The 25,783-nt window shown below is 48.6% G+C and overlaps 2 protein-coding genes across 7 annotated transcripts in view; one reads left to right on the top strand and one right to left on the bottom strand.

Moving 5' to 3' along the window:
• The window catches only part of Abr (ABR activator of RhoGEF and GTPase), a 190,605-nt gene extending 175,348 nt beyond the window's left edge, over positions 1-15,257 (top strand). Inside the window, exons 17-23 of one of the 5 annotated variants that reach the window (XM_047547660.1) lie at positions 5,343-5,402; positions 5,616-5,728; positions 6,434-6,573; positions 7,668-7,802; positions 8,686-8,791; positions 11,227-11,374; positions 12,002-15,257. In XM_047547660.1, coding sequence (XP_047403616.1) covers positions 5,343-5,402; positions 5,616-5,728; positions 6,434-6,573; positions 7,668-7,802; positions 8,686-8,791; positions 11,227-11,374; positions 12,002-12,091 — 792 coding nt within the window. In that variant the 3' untranslated portion in view covers positions 12,092-15,257. The remainder of the gene's footprint in view (positions 1-5,342; positions 5,403-5,615; positions 5,729-6,433; positions 6,574-7,667; positions 7,803-8,685; positions 8,792-11,226; positions 11,375-12,001) is intronic. The other 4 variants (XM_047547661.1, XM_047547662.1, XM_047547664.1 and 1 more) reach the window with 4 other exon arrangements.
• Positions 921-22,090, bottom strand: Timm22 (translocase of inner mitochondrial membrane 22). Of its 2 annotated transcripts, none has more exons than XM_047547667.1 (4): positions 21,769-22,090; positions 19,783-19,979; positions 19,149-19,221; positions 921-1,439 (listed from the first exon to the last, which is right to left on the bottom strand). In XM_047547667.1, the coding sequence occupies exons 1-4, from the start codon at positions 22,004-22,006 to the stop codon at positions 1,408-1,410; spliced, it is 540 nt and encodes a 179-aa protein (XP_047403623.1). In that variant the 5' UTR covers positions 22,007-22,090; the 3' UTR covers positions 921-1,407. The 2 variants fall into 2 exon arrangements, with proteins under 2 accessions (XP_047403623.1, XP_047403622.1); XM_047547666.1 differs by lacking the exon at positions 921-1,439 and adding an exon at positions 4,551-17,012 and having other exon boundaries at positions 21,769-22,073.
• Positions 22,091-25,783: the final 3,693 nt, after the last annotated feature.

Here is a 25,783-nt window from a genome sequence, read left to right as displayed (position 1 = left end):
ACTGCATATGCATTACCTGTGGTTTGGTGGGTCTCCCCAGCCTGACTGCACCTCTCTCTTTCCTTCAGGTGCTCTGATGTTCCCCAGGTATTTGCTCCCCAGAGCCCATGGATGGCACTTATTGGGATTAGGGGGTGAGCACTCAGGTGTTCCCCTCCACTGATGTCCCAGGGGCTGGCTTCTCCACCCTAAGCACTAATCTAATCAGGAAATAGCAGAGTCCACATTTCCCAGGGGTTATAAATAGTCACAGCAATTCAGGCAGCATCATTTCTCTGGAAAATGTGCCATGTCCCTCTCTACTCCCCACCTCCCTTCTCTGTATTTAAATGATATCCTGAAATAGACTTGGTTTCTGAAGGCTGCTGGCCTCCTGGGAGTCTGAGCATCATTGTCAGGACACTAAAGGGCTGGGCAGGCCTTCCTGGGCTGATACCAGGACCACACCTGCAGCAGAGAACAGGAAGATGGCCGTGGTGGGGACTCACAGCAAACCAGAAAGGGACACCTTACTCAGGGCTGGCCTCGGACAGGCTGAGGCATGTGAAACCACAGCAAATGGGGGAGGCAGGCTCCTCATGTAGCAGAGAGGAACCAGGATTCCAGAGGCCTGAGGTCCTCTGGGAGAGCTTTCTGGAAGTAGGTTTGAGTCGGGTCTTAGCATCAGGACTCACTTTTCCTATCTCACACGCTCTCCCGAAAACAGAACCATGCGATGGGGAGTGAGGAAATGGGAGCTTGTGCTTGAGGCAACCTCCCAGGCACCAGACCCTGTGCCAGGAGGCCTCATGTCGCCTTCCTGAATAAATTCAGGTGACAGCAGCTGCCTTCGTTGCCTGCAGGTGCAGGTGCCTGCTTAGATACAGTGCACATTATCTTGCAGCCTTAGCAGAGAGCGGGTCGTGGAGAGCCGATCTTGTACCCCAGTTCTCATTCCCTAGATATTTGGCACTGGCCAGATTCCTTATATTCTTGAAGCCTCAGTGTCCTCATCTGTAAAATGGGAAGAGCTGTGAAAGCTTAAACCTCACAGGTTTGTTATGATAGTGAACTGAGGCGCTGTGTGTCCAAGGTTTGTTCTAGTGCCAGACTTACAGAAAACACATCAGACATAGGCATAGATACCCCCACGAGGAATTTGAGGTTCAAGGAGGTTCAGTGGCCTGCTCAGATGCACACAATGGAATGGAAGACCCAGGTCAGCCTGACACTCCATCCTGCCCTTCCCCTGCTTGGGCTGTGTCCACATGCTAAATCCAGGACTCAGGCAGGGACCACCAACTCAGTTCATAGCAGGAAGTGCCAGGTCACTTGAAGCATGGGATGAATCCAGCAAGGTGGCCTGAGGTGTGTGCTGATACCGGAGAGACTTGCCTTCCAGAGGGCTGGTCAGGGACCCGGCTGAGCTCACTGGTAGAGCCTGGGTTTAACCCCAAACACTGCAAAATAAGGAGGGAGGCTGGTCACTTCAGAATGTGTCTCCCAAAGGACACATCTGCCTCAGTCAGCTGAGATCCCTCTGCCCGCTCTGACCACTGCTGGGGGATGGAGCTGGGGGCAGACCTGGGCCCTAAGTCCAAGAACCAGCCGTCTGGATGGGGTACAGGAACTGCAAGGAGCAGCCTGTGCTGCAGGTCCAGGTAGGGTTTGGGGGACAAAAGAAGTTGAGGGGAGACAGGTTTCAGGAAAGTGATACCAATGATGGGCTTCTGATGGGACCCACTGAGACCCCTGACCTCACGCCTCTGGACCAGAGAGCCTGGGCAGCGGCCATACTGGTGGCTGCTTCCCACTCCCTTTGTGTTCGAGGCAGTCGTAGGGCCTGGGCTTCTCCCCGCACTGCTTTCTCCATTTCTTGTTCTCAATCTCATCCCTTCTCTGGGCGGAGAACTGACTGCTGATGATGGGACCTGGCCACAGCTGGCCCAGATGTGGGGCCTCGAGCCAGCCAGGTACGGCCCCCTGAACCTGTAGGAGGCTTGGGTACCCCCGGTCCCCAGCCAGTATGTGGGAGACAGAAGGTACAAAAGGACTTGACTAACCCAGGTCCAGTTTCCTTCCATGGGGATGGTGGCCTGTCAGAGCTGTGGCGTTCATCTCTGGGGTATGCAGAGATGTCCCAAGGGCTGGGTGGGCAAGGAGAGCTGGAAGGGAATCAGTTTGTAGGACCTCAACTCCCACCTGAAATGGGCACCTCACTGTCGTCACTCTGCCCCCGTAGATGGAAGGCTTAAAGCTCAGGCTCCCTGTGGGGACTTGGCCCAGACCTCTGGGGTGAAAATAGAGGGAACATTAGAAACATCAGAGTAGATGTTAAGAAAAGTAAAGACACCAATGGCTGGTTACAAAGCTTTCTAGTTCTTTGCCTTCCACTGAACTGACAAGGACCTGATTATCAGCTAAGAGATCATTTAAAATGTTTGAGCCACACACAATGGTGCATGCTTGTAATCAGGAGGCTGAGGCAGGAGGATCACAAATTCGAGACCAGCCTCAGCAACTTAGGAAGGCCCTAAGCAACTTAGGGAGACCCTATCTCAAAATAAAAATAAAAAATAAGGGTCTGGGGATATAGTTCAATGGTAAAGCACCCCTGGGCTCAAATCCCTGGTACAAAAAAAAAAAAAAAAAGTTTGATCATAGGTATATAGGTAATTTAAGGTAAATGACATGTAAAGAGGTTAAAGACTTGCTTAACATTGCTGTCGTAAAACCCTGTTCAGCCTTGTCTAGTGAACAAAATGTTTGTCATTTGCATCCTTTAAAATAAAAAAACAAAAAAAAAATGTGAACAGTCGCTGCTAAACCCCATTTTACTCTAGCAAAAAATAATACTCAGATCTGTGCTCTGAAATAGGAAAGTTGTCCTACCTATCTCATTCAGATACGGGTCCACCACAGTGTTAACCTGGCCACTTTGTATTCATTAAAATTTGTAGTGTGTTGGTTTATTTTTATTAGTGGGCACTGCTGATCATGGTAATAACAGATCCAGAATATGTTTTATGTATTCAGAGCCTGTGGTCTCAGGAAATTTTTCATTTCAATGTATAGGTATGGGGAGCAAATGATAATAGGGTGATGAGTTAGAGATTTGAAAATATAAAAAATACAAACTAGGAGGAATCTTTTTTTTTTATTGTAAACAAATGGGATACATGTTGTTTCTCTGTTTGTACATGGAGTAAAGGCATACCATTTGTGTAATCATAAATTTACATAGGGTAATGTTGTTTGATTCATTCTGTTATTTTTTCCCTTCCCCCCTACCCCTCCCACCCCTCTTTTCCCTCTATACAGTCCTTCCTTCCTCCATTCTTGCCCCCCTCCCTAACCCTAACTCTAACCCTAACACTAACCCCTCCCACCCCCCATTATGTGTCATCATCCACTTATTAGCGATATCATTTGTCCTTTGGTTTTGTGAGATTGGCTTATCTCACTCAGCATGATATTCTCCAATTTCATCCATTTGCCTGCAAATGCCATAATTTTATCATTCCTCATGGCTGAGTAATATTCCATTGTATATATATACCACAGTTTCTTTATCCATTCATCAATTAAAGGACATCTAGGTTGGTTCCACAATCTGGCTATGGTGAATTGAGCAGCTATGAACATTGATGTGGCTGTATCTCTGTAATATGCTGATTTTAAGTCCTTTGGGTATAGGCCAAGGAGTGGGATAGCTGGCTCAAATGGTGGTTCCATTCCAAGTTTTCTAAGGAGTCTCCACACTGCTTTCCAGAGTGGCTGCACTAATTTGCAGCCCCACCAGCAATGTATGAGTGTACCTTTCTCCCCACATCCTCGCCAACACCTGTTGTTGCTTGTATTCTTGATAATTGCCATTCTAATTGGGGTGAGATGGAATCTTAGGGTGGTTTTGATTTGCATTTCTCTTATTACTAGAGATGTTGAACATTTTTCCATATGTTTGTTGATTGCTTGTAGATCTTCTTCTGTGAAGTGTCTATTCATTTCCTTAGACCATTTGTTGATTGGGTTATTTGTAATCTTGGTGTAGAGTTTTTTGTGTTCTTTATAGATTCTGGAGATTAGTGCTCTATCTGAAGTATGATTGGCAAAGATTTTCTCCCACTCTGTAGGCTCTCTCTTCGCATTGCTGATAGTTTAGGAGGAATCTTTTAAGGAGAAATGGAGCAGGGAACAAAGAGCTTGTTTGTGTGTTTTTAAGTGGATCATGGTGGTGGGTATCTAATCATTATAGTAATTTGATTCCACTGCATACATTTAAAGCATGATGTAATGGTTTTATTTTAAGCTGTCAATATTTACATTATTCTGGAAATCACATTCTTTGCAGCAATTTGAACTTGCCTTAGAAATGTTGAGATGTTGATTTAAAAATGTGCTAGGGAGCACTTTGGTCTTCAAAATTATTTTGTGGGTGCACAAGCCACTGAGTTTGAAGACCACTGAATTAGAGGAAGGGAGTTCTGAACAGTCCCGTGTTGGGATGGCTGTGACCCTCTGCTGGCACCGCTGCCACCCCCGCCCGCCCGCCCGCCCAGATCTCCAGCTCAGGTCTGGGGACTTCCTATAGAGGGTTCGCCTGTTCTGGAGCCAGTCCTTTAACCCAAGTTATCTCATCACAACAGTCCAGTGCAGCAGGTTCTGGTAATGGCTGCCGTGTACAGATGAGGCTTAGCGAGGTAAAAGCTGCCCAGGTCCCACTACAGCAAGCGGTGGAGCAGGGATTCAAACCCATTCAGTGTTCTGATATGCACGGGCCAAGCTCTAGCTCTCTCCTCTGACGACTCCAGCTTAGATAGCTGAGGAAGTTACCTCTTGTGACCGTCAGTTGCTACATCTGTGAAATGGGCTAATAATACCCATTTCCCAGTGTGGTGATCAGGAGTCAGTGTGATGTGATGGGCAGAGTGCCTAACAGAGGGTCCTTTGCCTCCCTGGGGCTGGGGGTCCTTCACCAGCCATGGCTGGGAGGGGCCAGAGGGCTGGAGCCACCCTAAAGTTTGAAGATTGAAGATTTCAAGATAAGCATTAAGACTTCACCTTATTTTGCTCCTGGGGATTTAACCCAGGGGTGCTGTACCACTACATCACATCAGCAGACCTTTTTATTTCTTTATTTTGAGACAGGATCATGCTAAATTGCTGAGGCTGGTCCTCCTGCCTCAGCCTCCTGAGTCACTGGGATTACAGACATGCACTCCCGTGCCTGGCAAGCATCAAGGCCTCTGCCTTCCTAAACATTGCTGGCTGGTGAGCAATTGCCACCCAGCAGGGACAGTACTGACTTGGTTTCTGAGCTGTCCCCGCTCCCTCACTCACAGCCCCTCTCTTTCTCTCTGCAGTTGGATCCACAAACTGTAGAAACCAAGAACTGGCACACAGATGTGATCGAGATGAATGGGGTGAGTTCCGGGGGATAGGAGGTGTCTGCCGCCCCCTCCCCTAGCACAGCGGGCTCTCCCCTCTGCCCACGCCTTCCCCACTCCCACCTGCGGGGGTGAATGGAAGCCTGGAGGGGCTGCTGCAAGCTGGGGAGGGAGACCCCTGTGTTTTGGGGCAGTCCTCGGACACTCATGCCCGGGGGGACTAATCCCTGCCCTGACTCATCCCCCAAGCAGATCAAAGTGGAATTCTCCATGAAATTCACCAGCCGGGACATGAGCCTGAAGAGGACCCCGTCCAAAAAGCAGACCGGTGTCTTTGGGGTGAAGATCAGTGTGGTGACTAAGTAGGTGCTGCCTTGGAGTCCAAGTGCTGGCAGTAGTGCTCGGGTCCCTGCCAGTCCTGATCTCCCAGCCCCGCTGCCTATGCCAGCACCTAATCAATCACCCCCAGTTCAACAGTCACAGACGGCCAGTTTGGAAGCCAAAAATGGCCCTCAGAGGTGTGTTCTCTGGTTCACACGATACTTTAGGAATCAGCAAGTCCGCATGGAAACATTAGAAGATCTCATGGGAAAAATACCAAACTGGCTGCTTCTCAAGCTAAATGGGGAGGTTGACGGCTCTAGGCCGCCCCTGGGCTTGGCGGCAGCAGGTTGGCGTCCAGGGAGTAGCTGGCCCTCAGGAAAGGACCGAGTGCGTCAGGTCACACTGCCCCTCTGTGCTGCTCCTCTTCAGGTCCTGACCCACCTCTTCATGTAGGCTACTTTGTTTTCTTCCCGGGCTGAGAAGTGAACTCAGGGCCCCGGACATTCTAGGCAAGCTCTCTGCCACTGAGCTGTACCACACCTCCACCCCCACCATAAGCATTTGAATCTCAGGGAACATTCTTTCTCAGGGTCCTTGGGCCATCGCCCAGAACTTTCTCCCACCTGCACCCTTGCTCAGTAGGCAGGCCTGGTGGGCTGGGTAGGGTGGGGTGGTATGGCCTCTTCCTTAACCCTTTCCTTACCTCCAGCCCTCATCCTCCCTTTGCATCCTCTGTCCCCCAGGCGGGAGCGCTCTAAGGTGCCCTACATCGTGCGGCAGTGTGTGGAAGAGGTGGAAAAGAGGGGCATCGAGGAGGTTGGCATCTACCGGATATCAGGAGTAGCCACGGACATCCAGGCACTGAAGGCTGTATTTGATGCCAGTGAGTCTGGGAGGCCCAGCTGCATGGGGAGTTCCCAAGCAGTCTGGCAGGAGAGTTCATTAGACCAGGAGGCCTTCTCTGCCGAGGTGCCTGGACCAGCCAGCTGATGGCAGGGCAGCCTTGGCCTATGACCTGCACACAGTCCCACCATGGCACAGGGCAGACTATTTCTGAGTCCTTGTGGCCAGCCTACTCCCTGCATTTTCTCATGTAATCTCTCTGCACTCCAATCCACTGCTACAGAGAAGAACATGGATGGAAATCAGAGAAGCCAAGTCACTTGCTCAGGGTTACCCAGCCTGTAGATTTTCTGCCTGAATTTGAACTCAAGAGTTTTGGACTCCAGACTCCATTCCTGGCTTTTGTGCTTATTGCCTGGTGCCTAATGGGCTGCAGGGAGATTAAAGAGCTATGAGCCTGAGTTGGCTCCCCTCATCTGTCTCCAGGCCCCAGCATCCTGTGGGACAGTTCTGCCTCTGTATAAGCCCCTTGGCGGTGGGGGTGGGGTTCGGCCCTCTGGTTTCCACATTCTGCTGGGTCAGGCTGCGGCTGCAGCAGCATACACAGTGGTCAAGAAGCCTGAACTGGACTGGCAGCCATGAGGGGAAAGGGGCCCAGTGGGCAAGCCTGGGGCAGAAGACAGGACCCCGACCAGGAACATTCTGGCACATGGCTGCTCGGTGCAACCTGGAAGCTGAGATTCTGTCAGAACATGATTTTACGTGTGAAAAATGTACAGTGCCTTCCACAGAAGAGATTAGCGATGGGGAGATTCCAGGTGGGAAGGAGGGTGCCTGCCATGTGGTACAGTTCTGACTTTAGGACTCTGGCTGATAAGTCATACTCCCTTCTCCTCCCCTTCCCAGGGACAGAACCCAGCCTGTCTGTCTCCCTCACCCCTAGTCAGCAGAGCTTAGTCACAGAACCTGTGGGAACTACCTATACCCCACCTTTCTGGGGGAAATCAGAGGCAGAGAAGTGGGTGGTGGTCTGCCTTGAGACAGTCCTGTGGGGCTGGGACAGGGCTGAAGACTGACTGTTGGGGAGAGGGAAGACTTGGAGGCCAGTCCCTGACCTTTCCCCCTCTCCTACAGACAACAAGGACATCCTGCTAATGCTGAGTGACATGGACATCAACGCCATTGCTGGCACCCTCAAGCTCTACTTCCGGGAACTGCCTGAGCCCCTCCTCACAGACCGACTTTACCCAGCCTTCATGGAGGGCATTGGTGAGGCTGCTGCGTCCTGAGGGCTGGACTGGGCTGAGCCAGGCCTCCCTTGCTAGTGAAGTAAGAGCAAGGGGTTCGTGGCCTCCCTTGCTTGTTGACCTGCCCACTGCACCAGCCGACTGTGTGGCTGGGAGGCCCAAGGATGAAGAGTGGCCCGGCAGGCCCTCTGGTCCCTCTCTGGCCTGCCTCTCTCCCCTCACATCCCCGTGGCAGCCCTCAGTTTGTCCTCTTTGCACACTGACCTGCTTGCTTGGAAACAGATGTCTAGGGAAGACTGCCCTGAGGTGGGCAGTCAGAAGCCAGCAACCTGGAGCCAAGGAGGAGGCTGGTGTGGGCCAGAAGGCACTGGGGACAGCTTGTGCTGCGCTTTCCTCCTCACCTCTGTGAGGGCAGGACTCTTGCTTCCACCTACTTGGGCCAGATCCAGGCCTGGCACATCCCTCCTGTTTTTCCTTCTCCTGGGGCAGCCAGGGCCTTGGCCCCCACGGGGAGTTAGGAGCCCTGGGCGAAGGCTGCTCGCTCCCATGTGATAGCACCAGAGGAGGGTGACAGATCATCCCCATCCCTGACGGCACAAGCCATCACTGGCTTGAACCTAGCCATTGGGGGCATTGGTGGCAAAGACCTGTGCAGGAGGGAAGGAAGGGGACTGCTCCCACCAGCCTGCCTTCTGGCCAAGTCACCAGTCACAGGAGGACCTCCTGAAGGAACCTGCTGCTAGCAGACCACCCAGATGCCAGGCCTCCCCTATGGGATCTGCTCTCCTGAACGCAGCAGCCTGGGTTTGCCCACAGGGTCTCACAGCCTCATGGCCACATAAGCTCTGGCCAGGGGTTCTCCACCCCAGGAGCCACGCCCTGCCCTACCCCCTCTTTCCCCACAGCCCTGTCAGACCCCGCCGCCAAGGAGAACTGCATGATGCACCTGCTCCGCTCCCTGCCCGACCCCAACCTCATCACCTTCCTCTTCCTGCTGGAACACTTGAAAAGGTAATGGGACGGGGTCCACTGAGGGGAAGGCCAGAGACCCAGGGCAGCCCCACATGTCATGCTATGGGACCCCACCTTCTCAGCATCTCCTCATGGGTACTGGCTTCTACTAAGCCACCCATAACAGTGTGAGAGTTTGCTTTTCAACTTTCTGCACACATACTCCTCTGCTTTGGGAAATATGTGGTCCTAACAAAGGCCTCAGGTATTGGCCATGAAATGCTCAGAATGGCAGGACTAGAGCTGTGGGCTGTAGAAGGATGGCCCCCCAACCAGTCCATTTTAGCATTTTTGAAATGACAAAGAGGGCAGCATCAGGGTACATTGCAGCGGGAAGTGTAAGTACCACGGTTACTACGGACGTGCACCAGCTTGCATCGTAAACTGTGTTTGTTGTTTTGTCAGTGGAGTTTGAAACCCACTGGTCTCAGCTCATGCCTCATTTAATAGACAGGGGGAGTGAGTCTCCAAGCCCAGCAAGGTCTTCTTTGGGTTAGCTGCAGATCTGTTCTAGCACCTACGTTTTCTAAAACTAAACTAAGTCTCTTCTCACCTTCCCCTCCCTCACCTCTTCCCTGGTCAGGGAAAACCAAGAACTGCTCAAGCTGGTGAGGCCCCAGGGTTCAGAACTAGAAGTTAGCCACAAAGTATCCTGGAATCATTGTACTCAGGGGCCCTCAACCACTGAGCCACATCCCAGCCCTATTTTGTATTTTATTTAGAGACAGGGTCTCACCGAGTTGCTTAGCGCCTCGCTGTTGCTGAGACTGGCTTTGAACTCGTGATCCTCCTGCCTCAGCTGCCCAAGCCGCTGGGACTACAGGCATGCACCATGATACCTAGCAAATCACTCACTTTTGAGCCTACGATTAATCTTACGCATGGATGGGGAGAAGAAGTCACTAGGTGTCCTGTTTTCTGGGGTTTTTTTTTTTTCTTTTTCTTTTGATACCGGGGATTGAACCCAGGGGTACTTACCTGATGAGCAACATCCCCAGTCCTTTTTAAATTATTTGTTTGTTATTAGAGCTTTATAGTTATACATAGTAGTTTGAAGTACTAGGTCTCCTTTAAATTGACTTGCCAGCCACAACCAGGGAACCTGAAAGGGCTGATCTCTGGACCAGCACCCTTGCCCCCTGAGCTTTCCCCGCCCGGCCCAGGCGCCTGCTGCAGTACAGCCAGACCAGGCTTGGGAGGGAGCCCTGGATGTGCCTGGGGCTGGTGTCTTATTTTTCCCATTATGAGACATTTTCCCTCTGGTTTGGCCAGAACCAAAGCCCCAACCAATTCCCAAATAGTTTGGCGAGTGTTGTGGGGAGGATGCACAGAGGAGGAGTGGGAGGGAAAATTCATTAGGTTTTCTGCCCTGGGAATCAGGCACAGTCTGTTCCCACATCTGGGCCTCTGGCTGTGTGTGTGTGTGTGTGTAGAGGGCTACCCACTGCACAGTTCCCTGCTAGCATTACAATGTTTGCCCGTTTCCAAAACAGTTAGCAGGCATATCTGTGGCTCCTGCCCAGAGGGTAGGAACTATATGGTGTCATAGGGAGGTGGTGAGGGACACTGCCTGGGGTTGGTCTCTCTCCCAAAACCAAAACACTTCTAGAACAGTGAAGGCCCATTGCTTCTTGCTGTGTTTGGTGATATTAGGCCTTCTTGGACACCAGGCACAGATGGCAGCTCCTGCTAGCATCCAGGGGAAGATCTACAGCATCTGGCCTGTTATGCAAGAGATGCAGGAAAAATCCAAAGGGAGCTCTGAGGTCCCTAGAGCAGCAGGAAAGACAGCCCTGGGCTCCTCCTGGAGTTGCAGCTGCTTCTGCCCCAGCACAGCAGGCAGAACCTAGGTCTAATTAATAGCTAATTAGCTCCAGGCCCGCCCCACCTTGCCCCCTGCTCCTCCCACTGACTCTTCCTGCAGCCACTCCCCACAACTAGACTGTTGGATGATGGGTAAAGAGCAGAATGGTCAAGGGGATGGGTTCTTGGGCAGACTGCCCCGATTTAGATCCCAGCTCTACACACTTGCTAGCTCTGTGACTGTGGACAAGTCACTTAACCTTTCTGTATTTTGGTTTCTTCATCTGTACAATGGGGATGATGATAATAATAGTACCTACCTCAAAGAACTGTAGCAAACATGTGCTATTGCAGAGAAAGTTCTTAGAGCAGTAACATTCTAAGGCAGGGGAGTTGGAGTCGATGGCTGTGGGTCTTTCTGACCATCAGGTCAGCTGGTGGCCTAGAAACTGGGACATAGTTGGGTCTGGCTTAGTGCCCTTCCCACCAGCAGGTCACCACCCTTAGAAGAGGGAGACCAGGAGTCCCTCCAGGAATCCTTCCAGGAGTTCCTGTAAGCTTAAGGCCAAGGGCCTTCGATCTCTGAGTAGCTGCTGGGGAGTGAATTCTACTGTCCCTGCTCTTCCTTTCAGGGTTGCCGAGAAGGAGCCCATCAACAAAATGTCGCTTCACAACCTGGCCACCGTGTTCGGCCCCACGTTACTGAGACCCTCAGAAGTGGAGAGCAAAGCCCATCTCACATCAGCTGCAGACATCTGGTCCCATGATGTCATGGCACAGGTACCCCAGCACTGCCCAGGTAGAGGGGTAGCAAGAAGAATAACTGAGTCCCCACACCTCTCCCCTCCTGGGCAGCTGGACTGATAGTGTATATGATGCCACCAGGAAGGCAGGGCTGTGGATAGTCCTGCTCTTTCCAGGCCAAAACATGTGACTTAGACCAGGGCCCAGAGAATGTCTGTGCCAGGTGCTGGCTACTTTCCTGGGAGTACCTCAGTCTCAGAAAACAAGCCCAGGGGTATAGGAAAATTCTGGAGGCTTCATCCTCATGAAAATCCTGGGATTGCTTTCAGGGTCAGGAGGCTTCCCCGAGATACCTACAAGACCAGGGTAGGGATGCCAAGCCAACCTCAGGCCCAGGTTTGACACTTATGGCTGAGGTTGGGCAAGAGGCTCCAAGACTCCCCAACCTTCTGCCCCGCAGCGCCCTCTAGTGCTACAAAGTGCTAATGCACCTGGGCTTCCAAAGAAGGCGTGGCTTCCAGGAAGTGGCCAGAGCCAGCCTTGGGAGTGGCAGTGGGCAAACAGACTTGGCCCCAGCCCAGGGACCATTTCGTGTCAACAGATCAGATGAAGAGGGCCAGGAGGACAAGGACCCCAACCTCAGTCCCTCCTGTCTCCCCACAGGTCCAGGTCCTTCTCTACTACCTGCAGCACCCCCCCATCTCCTTCGCAGAACTGAAGCGGAACACACTGTACTTTTCCACTGACGTGTAGCCGGAGGAGGGGTGGCTGTGGGGGATGGCCAGAGCCAGCCCCTCCAGCCAGAGTCCAACACAGACTTGAAAGACTGCAATAGAAACTCCCCAGCCCAGCACTCCAGACTCCAAGGGAAGCCAGCTTCCAAGAACTGGAATATGTGCATCTTTTGTGCCACCTTGTACAAAGCCAGCTGACCAGCCCCCAGCCTCACCACCACACCCCGGCTCCTGCCCTCTGTACCTCTAGTTGTGTCTAATGCTCCGTGCTGTTTGGGAATTGTTTAATGTATATCTGTCATGCAGAAAAGGTAGTGACCGACCATGTGTGGGCACACAGCCTGCTTTATTCTTTCATTTCCCCCAAGGCTTTCTTTCCTCCTGAGTCCAGTCCAAGGGTTTTTATTTGGCACTGTGTAGCTGCCACCAGCTTCTCCTCTCTTGGCCCTGCTCCTAGACTACAGCCTCCCCTCAGTGTCTTCCACCCTTTCCTCCTTCCCTGGCCGCCCTCATGCATGTGCAGCTTCAGTTTTTGCTCCATCATCTGGAAAGTTCTGCAGAGGTCCTGGGCAGCAGTGGCGGCCCATCCAATGCTGCTAGGCACCGTCCTTGGCCTCCCACCGCCCTCCACCTGTGGGAGCACACCTGCTTTGCCTCGCTGCCTGTGCAAATGTTGCACAAGGAGACAGACTCACACTAATCCCAAGCTTTAGCACAGAGCTGGAGAGCTGATTTCTGGGGTTTGTCTGTCCTGTCTCCTGCCTAGCAGTGAGGCATCTTTGACTGTTTCTTCTACTGCTGAATTTTCAGTTCTTTCCCCCTGGAGTTCTATTTCCTTTGAGTGTAAAGATCCACAAGTGACCTGCTATCAAGAGAGCCAGAGGGTCAGGAAGGCATCTGGGGAGATGGGAGAGTCCAGGTTGCTGAGGAAACAAGCCAGGTGGAACAGTTGGCAGTGCCATGCGGAACTGGTGGCCTGAGTTGTGGGGAAGCTGCACTTGGCTGAGTTTCAGAGGCTTTCCTGGTGGAGCCAGGCTTCCTGGAGGGCAACTTCTGTGGCTGGTGCAGGTGTCCAGAAGCATGCAGGCTCCATCGTGGAGGCTGCCTGGCACCTCACATACCTCATGGTACTTTTGCCTTAGATTTACACACACACTCCACAGCCGAGCACTGCCACGGGGCAGCCCCAACTGCCACGTGTGCTCCAGACCCTGGGAAAGGAAGGCACAGTCCAGCAGTTGCCAGCCATCATGGTGCTGCTCCTGCCCCTGCCTCGGCTTCTAAATGCAGCTTTGTGAATGAACTCTGGAAACTCCCAGAAATTAGAGGATGAAGAATCACAGGCACCTGCCTCTCAAGACTGGGTTTTGCTGGGGAACCTCATTGTTGCCACTGCAGAGGATCAAGAGGTACCATTCCCAACTTTGAGATCCATCATGCAGTACTGGAAAGGAGTAATATATTTATTCCCAAAGCACCAGCAAAAGGGGCTTAAACCATAGCACAGCTCCCTGGCTCTTCTATGTGGCAGAAACAACTCTAGGCCCTTAGGATTGGGGAGAAGAGTTTCCATTGCTTATGCTCAGGGCCAAGTCTAAATCTAAAGAAGGGTTTGTTGGCCCTAAAGCAGGAGTACTTGCTTGGCGAGGCAGGGGCCTCCCTGATCTTGTTTACTCCTGTTGCCTTCAGTGGAACAGTAAGCTCTGCACATGGGAGGAAGGAAATGCTGACCACCAGGCTGCCTGTTAGCAGCTTAGCAAGGAGCCCTGATCGGGGTAGGTGAAGGAAGAGATCCCATCCCTAAAGTCTCTGCTTGGCACTTGGGTATTGGTATGTGGCATGAAAGATTCTTGCTTCCAGAAGATTGGCAGTAACAAATTAGAGGCCCAGCTAGAGCTAGTTACAGCCCCAAATGGGTGTCTCCCGCCTCCCCCAAATGAAGAATGTTTGCTTTTCAGAGTCAGAAAGCTACTGCAGCCCCCAGCTTGTTTAGGCAATATGAGAACAGGATGGCTGGAAGGGCTGAGAAATGCAAGACTCAGAATATTTATAAATTCCACCGAGTGGAGGGGGTCGGGTGCCAGACTTGGACTAAGCTGCACCGAGGAAATACCTGGTGGCTTCTCCTGAGACAGGGATTGTGCAGCCCAGAACCCCCAGTCACTGTACTCAGCAGGGCAGCCTGTGCCAACAGGACGTGAAGGACAGGCTACAGTAGTCCCAGGCATGCCTGTCCTTGCTGAGCAATGGGTGAGGGCTGCCAGTTTTTGCTGATAGAGGTAGGATGGGACCCTTCGTTAATATTTGACTTTAATAAGTTGGTAAGGATATATTTTTTTGTCTCTGTTCTGTTTCAACTTATGTAGATTATTATAAATTGATGTAAACCATGTGAAAGGAAAATGTTAATAAAAAAAAAAAAAATGCAGAGCCCCAACATTTGCACAAAACTCAGCCCTGTGGTGTGGATGTTTGTGTTTTCAGTAGTCCAGGGAAGACCACCAATCTAAATATTTAACACTTCCAGCTGCATCCAGATGTGCACTTCCAGGAACCTATTTACCTCGCTATCTGTCCTTGAACCTTCTTTTTGGGAACCGGGGCAGAGTGCCAGCCCTCTCTTTGCTCAGCACAAAGACCTCCCTTCAGACCAGGCTGCTGCAGGCCTCTTTATGAGATAGAAATGTCTAACTACCGACCTGGCCATCAATATGCCTTGGAGAGATGGCAATAAATTGTCCACTGGTTTTCTGTAATTTTTCTCTGCATTTTCCTTGGAAGTGGCATGTCTTTGGGTCAGCCTTTTGGTCTAATCTACTTATTGAAGTTGTATCCCCCAGAGGGCCCGGGTCCACCCTCCTTTTGGGAGAGCCAGAGGGGTTAATGTAAGCTCCCACCAGCCTATGCCCTTAGATACTGTGTTTATTCTGGAGATCAGGAACAGATGTCTCTGAATATTGCTGTTTGGTTTATGAGCTCATACTGGCTCCCTAGTCATCTAAAACAGGAAGCTATTCATCTCCTCTCTTGATTGAATAGTCAGTGTGGACAAGACTTGGCTTATTGAACTGATGGCTACTGACATCCTCCAGTTTCATCTTTGCCAAGTCAATTATGAGGGCAGCATTTCTTGTACTCAGTCCCATGCACAAGACCAGCTGGTAGAAGATCCCAGGCATCTGAGCATTTTAACAGGTACCAGGTAGGACTGTCTGACAGCCCTGGCTTCAAAGAAATCCTAGGTTTGAAGTATTTAGGGATAGTACAGGAAACACTCCTAAAGTTGTCCCAGAGCTCTGAGGAATGCTCCCACTGGCCTAGTGATGATGAGCCTCATGCTTACCAGAACAGGACCAGTATCACGTAGAATCATCACAGAGGACACGAGCCCTTGTGTACTAGCACACATTCATTGAAACAGCTAAAGGAAGGTGTCACCAGCTGTCCTTTGACATCACACAAATAAACACTGGGACTGCCTGGATGTTTAAGCTCAGTCTTTGAATTCTAGTTAAGGGTGGGTAGGATAGAAAACAGCAAATAGGAAAAAAAGGAAAAAAAAGTGTGCTACTGTACAGTAGAAAGGCAGCCAGCACCTCAGAGCCCCCACTGAGCCTACCTGCCTGTTCCCCCAAGAGGTACAGCCCAAGAATTCATCAACTCTACTGCACCAGTGCACCAGAGCAAAGCAGCACAGCAGCGAAACCCAATCACCAAAGACCATTTACATACATATGTATACTACACATATGAGTGTGTGTGTGTGTGTATATAAAATATATATATTTGTGTGTGTGTGCGCACGCCCATAGCACACAATGAGGCTGAGCTGGTTTTGGGTTTTTTTTTTTTCCTTTTTCTCTGAGCTGCCATTGTCATCATAAAACCATGAGGTCAAAAACAAAATATCCACTGACAGTGGAGAACAAGGGTGGTGGTGAGCAGCCCCGCTACAGTGTCTGGTCTTCATCAGTAGCTGCTGTGACTGAGTCATCAAGATGACCACAGTAGGACACTTCATCTGTCCCGGACCTGAAACCAACATGTGGTTCAGCAAACTGCAGGCATGCCTATGGGCTAGCCCTGGAGGGTTTCTGTGAAGAGGCCAGAGGGAGTCACACAGGGAGTTTTAGTGCATCCTAGAAAGCAGCTAGGCTAGGCTTCAGAGAGAGGGCTGCTCTCTGGCCAAATAAATGACCCTGGTGAAGAAGACACAGTCCACACAAACCCTGAGAATCTAACACTCCTGGACTTCTCAGGAAGTTTCTTACTCTTTCCCATTGGATTGTCACTCTTTGGGCTGCCTGGCACAATTTGTAAACACTGTGGAATTTGAAAATAAACCAACCTTTAAACTATAATATAAATATATACACTTTTAACAAGGAAGGCAGAACACTAAATCAAATGACATAATTGGCTGGATGGCATGAATTTGCCCTGCCCTGGCATGCGAGATGGATGCTTGCATGGTGTTCCAAGGCAGAAGACATTCCTGGGTACATAGGAACACGCTGCCACCTCCATGCCCACAACCCAGAGGGCAGGATGTGGTTAGGACTGAGTTTTTGTGGAGCTTAATTCCTAACAGTCAACACAATGTCGCCTGATCACTCCAAGGAGACAATCTGGCATAGTACATCCCCTGAAAAGCCTGGCTGGAATCCAGGAGCGGCACAGAGTGTGGTTGCTCTGACTGCTAGAGGCAGAGAGCAGCCAGGAGGCTCCCTCAAAACACCAACTATGTGAAGGAAAACAAATGTCTTCGGTCCCTGAAGCAAGTGCCAAGTGGTGCAGAAACTGTCCTCCAAAGAACAGCTTTGATCCTGGGCTGGCGTCCTCCTTCCCCACAGGCAATTACTCTCACCGTAGGTAATAATCAATTGCAGCAGAGAAAGCAGCAAAACCTCCACAACCAATGGCCCCAGCCTTTAAGCCAGCTGTAAAGCAAACAGAAGTAATATTACCTTACCTGTGGTGACAGATGCTGGGTTAGGCTGCATATACCAAAAGTTTACCCTCAAATGCAAAGAAACTAGCTTAAACATTCTTAGTCATTCAACCTATGATGGCTCTATAAAACTTCAGTGAAGGGCTGGGGTTGTGGCTCAGTGGTAGAGTGCTTGCCTAGCATGTGTGAGGCACTGGGTTCGATCCCCAGAACCACATGAAAATAAATAAATAAAGGTATTGTCTCAAACAAAGGAAGAATGATATCACTAATAAGTGGATGATGATACATAATGGGGGGTGGGAGGGGTTAGTGTTGGGGTTGGAGTTGGGTTTAGGGAGGGGGGCAGGAATGGAGGAAGGAAGGACTGTATAGAGGGAGGGGAGGGGTGGGAGGGGTGGGAGGGGTGGGGGGGAAGGGAAAAAAATGGCAGAATAAATCAAACAACATTACCCTATATAAATTTATGATTACACAAATGGTAGGCCTTTACACCAGGTACAAACAGAGAAACAACATGTATCCCATTTGTTTACAATAAAAAAAAAAGGTATTGTCTCCATCCACAACTAAAAGAAAATTAAAAAAAAAAAAAAAAAAAAAAAAAAACTTCAGTGAAGAACGTATAAGATATAAACCAGGTGGGTGTGGTCACGCATGCCTGTAATCCCAGCAGTTGGGGAGGCTGAGGTAGAAGGATTGCAAGTTCAAACCCAGCCTCAGCAATTTAGTATAGCCCTAAGCAACTTAGCAAGACCCTGATCCTAAATAAAAAATAAAAAATTGGCTGGGGATGTGACTCAGTGGTTAAGTGCCCCTGGATATAATCCCCAGTACCAAAAAAAGATGTAAATCTTTGTGTTTCATCTAACTGTACATTTGCTTAAGTTTTCTCATTCCGGAGAATTACTACTTCCAGTCTTATGGAAATAGCCCTCCACAGGCAGGAAACTGGTAAAAAGAACCAGCACTTGGAATCAAATGAAAGCATATGGCCTTTTACCCTATCTGTTTATGGAATAAATTTCTGGGAAAGTGATCAAAGCAGTCCTGAAGGGAGCTGAGCTTCTCACAGAGGCCCTGATAAAGCTAAGCAATGAGAAGACCAAAAGAGAAGTCACTCTATAAATCAAATATGGCTGTGTAAGAAGCAAAAGCAGGCTTTAATGACAGCATATCATCCCTACTCTCAGAAGATGAGAGGCTTCTGCTCTGGGTAGGTCAGGCTGTGAATGATGGAGAGTGGCCCAGCAATAGATACTGCTTCTAGGAAAGTATACCATAGATTCGAACATGCCAACAGGGAGAAATGGTGGGGATCAGTTTTTGCATTTGTTTACAGTTGATAATCTAACGTTTTTAGAATGTTTGTATTTAGGTTTCAATGGGAAAAATTCTAAGAATCCTCAACCGCAGAATGACATTACCATTCTGATTTCGATATAAAATTAAAACTGATAATTGGAACTAAGGATGTATCTCAGTGGAAGAGTACATGCTTAGCATGGCCCTGGGTTTGATCCACAGCACTGCAAAACAAAACAAAACAAAAATACAACAACTGACAACTGTGTAAAATTAAGAATAATGTCTAAACACTTAAAATGACTGGATAGCCTGCACATGTGGACAAATGGGTTATCCAGAGCTGACTGGACTTAGCTATGCTTCTGTACTATCCTGAAACCAACAAATTCCAACTTATCTATATGAGAAAGTTGTCTGATATACTTAATAAGGGGGCAGTTCTTTTTTCTACTATAGAGTGGACCAGTGATTCTTAGTGGGGGTGCCCCTCAAGGGGCTTTTGGCAACACTGGGAAAAAGCTTATAGTTGTCACAACTGAAGGGGATGCTATCTGCATCTTGCTAAACATCCTACAATGACAGTACTGCCCCCGGGTCCCAGCAAAGATTTATTGGTCCAAAATATGAACAGTGCCAAGAATGAGAAACCCTGATGGAGATCACAGCAAGTACCAAAACTGAATTAACACAGAAGCAATTAAGAATTGTCAGAAGGGAAGAATATCAAGTGTCCCTGGAACACTCATGCTTGGAAATGTCAACATCAGCACGCTGGCCAAGGCCACAAAGAAAAACCATTTGAGAATTGTTTACTAACCTCTGAAACCAATGGCCCCTCCAGTGATGCAGCCACTGATGACACTGTTCTTCCAATCTGATTTTCCCCGGTACTGTGGGTGGAGAAGTGCAGTTTAGAGCCAGAGAAACAAGCCAGACAAGACGATCAAGGAAAATGCACAGGGCTTCTAGTTGGCTAATTTAGTTATCACCCAAAGGAAACCTAATCTTTTTAAAAGTAATAGTTTCTAAAATGTAAATGTGTTCCTAGATGCTTCCTGAAGTTGGCACTAGAGCACTGAAATCAGATCCAGCATTTGGGAAATAATCAAAATTTCTTTTCAGGTTCTCCAAAATGTCTATGTGGGGCGGGGGTGAGGGAGGGAGGCACTGGGGATCAAACCCAGGGGCACTCTACCACTGGGCTACACCTCTAGCCCTTTTCATGTTTTATTTTGGGACAGGGTCTCAATAAACTACCCAGGCTGGCCTTGAATTTGTGATCCACCTGACTCAGTCTCCAGTGTAGCTGGGATTACAGATATGCACCACCACACCCAGGTCAAGAAAGTCAAATGTTTAAAATCATCAACTGGGCTGAGGATGTAACTCAGTCACAGCTCTTGTGAGATAGCAGCAGGTAAGGACTTCTCAGAAAACAGAGGGACACTTACAGATTCTACCAGACACTCAGTACAAGAAAACATGGCGCCCACAATGGCAAAATTTTTGGCATAAGATATTCCTCTCTGTCCCATATCTTTAAGGACTTCTTTTGCAGTCGGCGTCCTGTAAGGATCTTTAGGGTCAAAGCCTACATTGGTATCAATGCCAGCAGTAAAAACTCCAAATGCACCGCCCAAGACAAATCCTAAAAACAAACAGAGATGAAAATTTCTTTGGCATGTTTTCTGGGTTATTGCTTGGGATCATATTTGAAGATGACCTTTTGTGTGGCCACTAGTGCACCAGTCACTAAAACTCTCCACCTGCCTCCACATTACACAATTTAGGATCTATCTTCTGTCTCCTCTAGCATTTCTTCCTCCTTTCATTTCCTAACATTGCTCATGATTCTGCCAATCTCAAGAAGTTATGAAACTTTCTCAAGATCACATAGTTACCAAACAGCTAATCCCACACTGCTGTCCATTTACAACCTTTCTGAGCTGCTGGACACTCCAATACGGATGTGTTCTCATCACCGCAAAATTAATGTGAGTTCAAAGAAATCATGGGTTCCTCCTCTTCCATAGTTCCTGCTTATGGATCTTCTTTTTTAAAATACCTTTAATTAATTTTTTTTTTTTTTATGTGGTGCTGAGGATTGAACCCAGTGCTTCACAGGTGCTAGGCAAGCGCCCTACCATTAAGCTACAGCCCCAGCCCAGCTTATGGCTCTTTCTTTCAAGTCGCCCCAGCTCCAAAAAGATCTCTTTTCTAATATATTTCACTTTTTAAAATTGGCACTCACACTATTCATTTCTCAAATGTCTTTGATTCCCAGTAAAATTCAAACTCATCTACGAATGCAGTCAGCCTCTCTACCAACACACAGGAGGCATTCTGTATATTCTCAAATACTCAAAAGGTCAATTTTTTTCTTAAAAAGCCACCTTCCCTCCCCACTCCCCTGGCAGCTCACAGTAGTTCCCACCAAGGCCGGTGCATTTGCAGTTCCCTTTGTTTTCAGCACTCTTCTGCCAGGCTCCTCCTCAATATTCTTCTCTTCACATTGTTAGCACAAAAAGACATGGACAGACTTAAACTTCACAAATCAGCATAGCTGTTTATTCAGGAAGGAAGTTTCACACAGGAATGCAGGAATGGGGACTGGGGTTGTAGCTTAGTGGTGGAGCACTTGCCCAGCATGTGTGAGGAATGCAGAATGGGGTTGCAGGATTGAAATGGCATTAGTGGACCCACTCTCCTGGTGGAAAATAAGCCACTGAACAAAGAAAAGGACTGGGTTTATATAGGTTATTTTGAGGGGTGGTTAGTGAGCATATCAGTTTTCTTGGGCCCTCAGAAGTTTGGGGTCAGGGAATGTGTCAGTTTGAGGGTTTAGGGTTTCCACCGCCTGGGTTGAGAGTCTGCTGGAACTATCTTCGGAGGGGGTTAATGCCCTCTAGGGAGTGTCACTTTAGGGGTGATAAAACACTTCTCTGTAGTTGGCATCTGGGCACTCTTTGTCTTGGGAGATGTAAGCCTGACGTCAGCATATGGCCTTGTTTTTCACACCCTTTTCCCAGGCCACATTATCTTGGGGATTTTTCATGTTCCATATCTAATTAATACATATAGTAAAACGTTAGCTTAATGAGCGCTCTCACCTCTTTCATCCCGTATCCCCACCGCCCGGCACATGACAGTTGCTTAGTAACTTGTTGAATGAATGATTAAGTGAATGAACGAAGTCGACCATTTTATAACCTGCAGGCCCTGACCATAATAATGATTCTCTGACTCAATTTCCACCGGCGAAATCTAACCTCAGGGTGAGGCGAGGAAATACCCGAGTTCACTGGGCCGGGTGGGAGTGCAGTCAAGGTCGAGACGCACAGGTCGCTCGCCTCCGAGGCGTGCGGTCTTCTTGGCCGAAAATCCCAAGGCCCTCCGAGCCCTCAGCCTCCCGAGGGCCCCCACGAGCTTCGCCTCACCTCCCACACAGGCCAGGGCCGCCTTGAAGGCGCAGCTTTCCATCGCCTTTTCGATCATCTTCTGCTCCTCACTCTTGGCCGGACTCGGGATTCCACCCAGGATCCCAGGCTCCAGGAGCCGGGGCTGACGCTTGTCACCCACCAAGTATTGCAATAGAAGGCTATACTGCAGTGGGGCTTCAGCGGGACCCCGCGCCTCAGGCGCGGAGACCCCGACCTTAGGGGCAGCCGCCGCCATGACAGTAGCAGCCTACTCTTGCGTCCTTCTTCCCACAGCAGATTCCACAAACTTCGCGTCTGGTCCCTGAGAGGCCAGCCAGCGTACAGAACAGCAGATTCGCCACATGGATGAAGCTGTGGAAGCAAAAACTGGCCTTTGCACCCCTGCGAGAGAGCTAGCATGTTTCCCAAAAGCCTCTTGTGAACATTGAGCCAGGCTTGTGCAGCTACCGTAACAGCACTGAAAAACAAGATTCAGATTCACCAGAGAAGCGCCATCTTTGGGGCTGGCAGCGCGAAGCCTACCGGGATTTGTAGTTCTAATTCGAACATCCAACTACATTTCCGAAAAGTGGCGGGCTTAGGAGCCGCTGCACACTCGAGAGACTTCAGTGCTCTAGAGAGCCGGCAGGGGTCGCACGTGCCCACCATTGCCCTTACAGTTTGAAAATTGAGATGTCCTTTTTTCTTTTCCTTTTTCTTTTTCTTTTTTGAGACGGGATCTCGCTGAATTGTTGCCCAGGCTGGTCCTGTACTCCTGAACTCAAGTGATCCTCTCGCTTTAGCTTCCCAAGTAGCTGGGACTACGGGCGAGCCCCACAACACCCGGCTTAGTTGGGGTGTACTTGAAGGTGTTCTGAGATGCAAATGATGGTAGTGTTTTTTGGTTTGTTTGTTCGTTTGTTTTAGTACTGGAGATTGAACCTAGGGGCATTGTACTTAGGGGAGCTTAACCACTGAGACAAATTCAATTCCTAGTTCTTTTTTTCTTTTTCTTTTTCTTTTTTCTTTTCTTTTTTTTTTTTTTTTGCGACAAGGTCTCTACTAAGTTACTTAGGGCCTTGCTAAATTGCCGAGGCTGGCCTCAAAATTGCAATCTTCCTGCCTCAGCCTCCTAAACCACTGGGATTACAGGCGTGCAACACAGGGTCAAGCTGATGGTAGATGTTTTGTAAGTAAACATGGAAGCATGATATAAATGTATGCCATAAATATTTTGTTTGATAATTAAGACTTTGAAGCAAAAAGAAAAAGGCTAACAAATAAGTAAGACTAACCCAGCCTAAGAAAAACAAGGGACCCATAGGCAATGGAGGCAAGGAGGGTTCAACAGAGTCAAGTGAAGCTATGGCTGCTACTCACGCCAGTCAGTTGCCAGTTAGACTAATAATACAATTAAAAAGCCAAGTTTATATTAGGTTGAACCAATTCAAGGACTTACCAGCCTGCAAATTCATTAACTCAAGGTAAACTGTGAGAAAGCACTGAACATGAGCCTCCACCCCCAAAAAAATCTGCAGTAGGTTTTTTTTTGTTTTTTTTTTTTTTTTCATTCAAAAGAACTTTTTTAGGGCTGGGGATATAGCTCAGTTGGTAGAGTACTTGCCTTGTGAGCACAAGGCCCTGGGTTCAATCCCCAGCACCGCAAAAAAAAAAAAAAAAAAAAGAACTTTTTTGGGGGCCTCAGACAAATGCTAGACATTATTGCAGAAACAGATCCATGAGACATGGGCCCTGCCCTCCAGGAGCTTATAGTCTGAAACAGTACAGAAAGAAATTCAGACAAGGCACTATAAATGAGGTTCAGAAATAAGTGCAGTGAGTCCAGATAGGGAAAGATCACATGTGGCCATCCCCGTGAGAATGCTTCATAATGAAAGGAAAATTTCATTAAGGAGAGTGAGAGTTTCTCAGGACATGTTTCGGGAAGATGATACTACGTGAGGAAAAAGGAAGATACAGAAAAAGGTCTATGTATATTTGATTGGATGGCAGTGGGGATGGTCTGGTAAAAAACAGATAAACTTAGCTGGAGCTAATATTTATGAGGAGACAGGAAAAGTAGGCTAAGCCAGAAGGAAGTCACCATTAGGCTCGTGGCCAGTGAATGACAGAGTGAATGTGAGTAGTTTAAGGAAGATTTTTCCATCGTGGGGTCATGCAAGATGGAAGGGAGAAGATTCCAAGTATCCAGGAGTGAGGCAAGGAGGGCCTGAGCTACAGTGTTAGCCCTGAGAATGGAAATGAAAACACAGGAGTAAAATACATCAGGAGGTAAAACTGAAATAACTTTATCACTAATAGGAAGTAAAGTATCTAAAATTACTTGGAGCTAAAAGAGAACTGGAGAAATGTACAGAATTAGCTGATTTGAGAACAGTAAGGGTAGGAGAGGCCAGAGATAAATGTTCAACAACATCATTTGGAGGGTGGAGGAAATCTGATTTAAAATTTTATAGCAGTTTATTATAATATGAGCTTGAAGTTTTTTTCTTAAACTGCTCCCACCAGGCTAACTAATGAGCTATTCCTGAGATCCCCAGTGACTTACCAGTTGTCAAACCTAATTCAGGTCTCATTTTTCTAGACTTCTCAACTGCATATGACACAGTGACCCCTCCCTCCTTTGAAGTTTCTTCACAGTTCTAATAGAGCCCCTCTCTCCTAGTTTTGCTTCAGCCTCTCCAGCTGCTCTTCTCAGACTTCATTGCAGACACCTCTGTCTGACCCTTTCCTGTTGGTGCTCTTGGATCCCTCCACTAGACAGCTCTCTCTCTGCCTGGGCAGCCTCGTCTACACGCGTGGCATCTATACTACTACTTTTAATGCATCAGCAACTCCTAAACCCCTATCTCCAACTTAGTTTTTCCTTGTGGACACAAGAACCAGACATCCCCATCTCCATACCAGGGATTAAACCCAGAGGGGTTCTACCACTAAGCTACATTCCCAGTCTTTTTTATTTTTTATTTTGAGACAAGGGTCTCACTAAGTTATCCAGGCTGGCTTTGAACTTGGCTTTCCTCCTGTCTCAGCCTCCCTATTAGCTGGGATTGCAGACATGTACCCCTACACCTGGCTAGAACCAAACATTTCTGATAGGCACTTCTGACTCCACACAGCCAACCACCCTGTCCTTCCAGATGATGGAGGTGCCTAGGACTCTGATTCATGCTAAGATTTTTTGTTGTTGTTGAGGTATTGGGACTTGAACCCAGAGCTTTGCACATGCTAGACAAGCATTCTAGAACTGATCTAAGATCTTAAGAGCCAAAGTTAGAAATGAGACAAGTTGAGATAGACTCCAGGCAAGGAAGCCTTGGGAACCAATAAGTGGTCTAAAGAGCTAGTCTATGGGACAGTTGGAGAGCAATAATCAAACCCCAAAAGAAAAGGTCTGCCTTATGGAGGATTGAGTCATCAGATGGAGAAATTCTGTGTATCAAAGGTATGTGACAGGGGCTGGGGCTGTAGCTCAGTAGTAGAGCACTTGCCTAGCAATGTAAGGCACTGGATTCAATCCTCACCACCTCACTAAAAAAATAAACATAAAATAAGAGCATGCTGTCCATCTACAACTAGAAAAAAAATGGTACATGGGGTAGAGAACATTGTACAGAACATCCTTAGCCCTGACTATAGATAGCAAATGAACAGAAACTGATCTGCTGTCTCCCTCCCCCATTTCCTTCCAAAAGGTGAAATAGATTTCACCTGATGGAAAACCTGAACCCCACCCCCACTCCAAGTACACTCTGAAAGTGAGAAGTGGTTTTCCATGTCTGTTCCCTGGGCTGAATCTGTGCCAGCAGACCCAGAACATTATCTGGCCATGGCATCACTGGGAGTCCAAGAGCTCTTAAATTACAGCTTGGTTCTCCACCCCAGCTTGTCTCTTCTGGTTACCAGGATGCAGGATTAAAACAGCATCTCAGTAAGTCAGAGAACAGGGGACAGTTAAAGATGAGTTGGGTTCACAGTGAGGGAAACAGAAGAGTCAGATGATGCTGAATTG

The sequence above is a fragment of the Sciurus carolinensis genome, chromosome 3, assembly GCF_902686445.1.
Source record: "Sciurus carolinensis chromosome 3, mSciCar1.2, whole genome shotgun sequence".
In the NCBI taxonomy this organism is placed as follows: domain Eukaryota; kingdom Metazoa; phylum Chordata; class Mammalia; order Rodentia; family Sciuridae; genus Sciurus; species Sciurus carolinensis.
Note: the sequence above shows the minus strand (reverse complement) of the source record. Positions and strands in the feature narration are given on the sequence as shown.